Source organism: Etheostoma spectabile, chromosome 16, assembly GCF_008692095.1.
Source record: "Etheostoma spectabile isolate EspeVRDwgs_2016 chromosome 16, UIUC_Espe_1.0, whole genome shotgun sequence".
Taxonomy (NCBI): domain Eukaryota; kingdom Metazoa; phylum Chordata; class Actinopteri; order Perciformes; family Percidae; genus Etheostoma; species Etheostoma spectabile.
In genome coordinates this window covers 977,053-979,938 of record NC_045748.1, presented here as the reverse complement: position 1 = coordinate 979,938, position 2,886 = coordinate 977,053, and the positions used below count along the sequence as shown (strand labels likewise).

General features: G+C 37.5%; 1 protein-coding gene across 2 annotated transcripts in view; it reads right to left on the bottom strand.

Annotated features, from left to right (window-relative positions):
• si:ch211-196i2.1 (collagen alpha-1(I) chain) overlaps nt 1-2,886 on the bottom strand; it is a 168,410-nt gene that overhangs the window by 61,523 nt on the left and 104,001 nt on the right. For both annotated transcript variants that reach the window (XM_032540370.1, XM_032540369.1), the window contains exons 8-9: nt 1,333-1,377; nt 881-1,000 (exon numbers count right to left, since the gene is read on the bottom strand). In XM_032540370.1, coding sequence (XP_032396261.1) covers nt 881-1,000; nt 1,333-1,377 — 165 coding nt within the window. The remainder of the gene's footprint in view (nt 1-880; nt 1,001-1,332; nt 1,378-2,886) is intronic.

The following is a 2,886-nucleotide window of genomic DNA, read 5'->3' as shown; positions in this document are numbered from 1 at the left end:
CATATTACGAGCCTTTGGTGAGAGGGTTACAATAGCAATACGCCAAGAGACAAATGCGCCTGTCTTTGAACTTTTACCGTGCACGTAGATCGTTAAAATAGGGCCCTTTGTGTTAAGATAGGCTAAACCTGTCTTTGCATGGACCTCTCTCACATTTTTAGGTTTAGTTGATTTTAAGGTCACAATCTGATTACATTTTAAATTATGTTTTTTAAGGACAGCAATGCCACAATAAGGGGCTGGCAGAAGGGTATTTCGTAAACGAGAGTTTGAGCTTTTCAGAGTCTATGAGGTGCAACTGAATGCATGCTGCCAGCCAGTAAGCAATACGGGGGGAATTTGCTGATCCTGCTTTTGATTATTGAAACTGAAAGCTATTTTCGAATGGTTTTTCAATTAAAAATCCAAATTACAACATGTTTATGATTATAATTTATGGGTGTACATGTTCAGATGTTATCTTTATTGTTGGTAAAGTATTCTAGAGGAACAGATGAAAGAGCCATCATGTTTAGGACAGGAGCCTTGGTCCACATTTTGGCCAACATACCTCACTGAAAGCACAAGGGTCATGCTGAGCATAAGCTGAGAGTGGGAGGTCCCCTTAAATGGTCTGTTTATTCAGAATTAAGGGTTAATCTTATAAGTAGTTTTCAAAGGGGTGGACCAGACAGTCTTTCTAGAAACATTTTATCTCTACTGTAACAATTTCTAGTGGTCATCCTAACCATAAAAAAGTAGGCGCTTGACCAGATTTTTTTTAGCTCAAGTTTTGAAAGAGGACTGACTCCATACAAAGAGAGAAATTAAGATAAGAGATGAGAGAAAAACAACTCACTGTAAATACTGCACTGAACAAAAGGAGTGGTTACCATCTTACCTGAAAGGCAGCCCATTCCTCCGCTGTGTTCTTCCACAGGTAGAGGGTTGGTAAACCTGACGGTCCAGGAGGTCCTGGCTCCCCTGTTTTTCCTGGACGCCCTTCAGGTCCAAATTTACCCTATGAGAGATGTAAAGGAAGTAGTATGTTTATGCAAGACAAATCAATTGATATTGAATACTTCGTATCACAGCACAGCCTTGTTTTTTTACTGTAGCGTGACATTGTAGAAGTGATTTAACGCAATAATTGGGGTCAGGCATAAATAATCTACACAGGCTTAATGAAGGAAGAGACAGGCATTTTTTTTAGCAGTAGTTATCATAATGTTAAAAGGGAAACTTAGATGCCATTTTACAGGTGCACAGAACAGAGGTGTACTTAAATTCTGGAGACAAGTGGACTAACTTCCCACATCCTCACAGGTTACATCGTAAATAAGCTTCTCTTACCTTATCACCTTTAAACCCAGGCAGGCCAGGCTCACCAGGACAGCCCTGCCAAACAAGTAACAACTCTTAATAAAAAATAATCAAAACAGAGGAAAAACAACCCTTCAAAATACAAAATGTATACAAATTGAAGTAGAACTGTAGTAAACCATTGATCAAACTGTAAAAACTGACAAGGAAGCACCATATCCTTGTAAAACCTCAGTTTGTGGCCCCTTTGACTGCTTGTTTAAGCTCTCACTCACAATACATTAAATGTCTATAAAAAGAACCTAAGATTTTGTGGCTTAAAAGTATTAAGATATACAGTAATTATATGTTTAAGCTACTTGGTACTGTGTGTGGATCCTTGATTTTCTGTGTCCTTTTAAGTGCAACATCCTGTGGAATCTGAAAACATTTATAAATACAATAATACATTTTACTACATCTTTACTAGGGATAGGCATGAATACTCAGTATGGTATTTGGACATCAGTATTAATTTAGGTAAAGAGTACATGCTTATTTTTAAAACTGTCAATATCTTACTACAATGTGCTACTATGATAAGTTGCCCATGCCAGCCACCAAGCTAATCTATACGGTATCGTTATTTTAGTATGATTGTTTTGACCACGGATGACTGTGCTGAGTTACCTACCGATTGAATTCGCCACATAACGTTAAACAAAGTCAACAACAACCACACATTTGTGCTTACAGTGGAAGTACACTAGCATTACTGAAATACATTAGCGATATACAAATATAATAGACAAGGCAGAGGCTCTCTCCCCTCCCCGTTTTTTCCTCTGTGTTTTTTTTTTGTCCTGGGACACGTTCCTATGTTCCAGTGTATTGTTTGTTAATTGTAGAATAGAAATTTGATCACCAAAACATAAAAAATAATACAAAAAATAATACAAACAAGGCAGAGGCTTAGAAAACCATAGTCTATATTAAGCATGGGCCAGTTACTGGTTTCAAGGTATACCACGGTAAAAGTCATGGTTTTAAAACTACTTCCATTATACCGTTCCTAATGTAAAAGCTGTTCTTCAAGTACAGAGAGTTTAGTTTAGAAATCCTTCTCAATGCCAGTATGCTTCAAATTAAAATACATTGTGTTTAATGGTGAAAAAAAAAGTTTTCTACCCAGACATTTCAAAAATAATTAATTTTAAAGCTGTAATTGCAATACTGTAATACCGTGAAACCGTGATATTTTTGCTGAAGGTTATCATACCGTCTCATACTGGCCAATGCCTGGTCTATAACGGCAACATTTCCATTTCCGACATTGTTCAGGTGCAGCCGGAAATTCTGTTGGATGTCTGTCACCTTCTCCTTTCTTTGTGCTGGAATTTTTAAACTCCAGTGGATGTCTGAGGACTATGGGTAACTGCTCCTCAGATCTCTGCAGGGAAAATCCAGACAGGTAGCTAGACTATCTGTCCAATCTGAGTTTTCTGTTGCACGTCTAAAATAACTTTTGAACCTACACATGTTGCACCAAAACAAGTTCTTTCCTGAGGCTATTTTGCCTAAGACGATTGTGATTGGTTTAAAGAA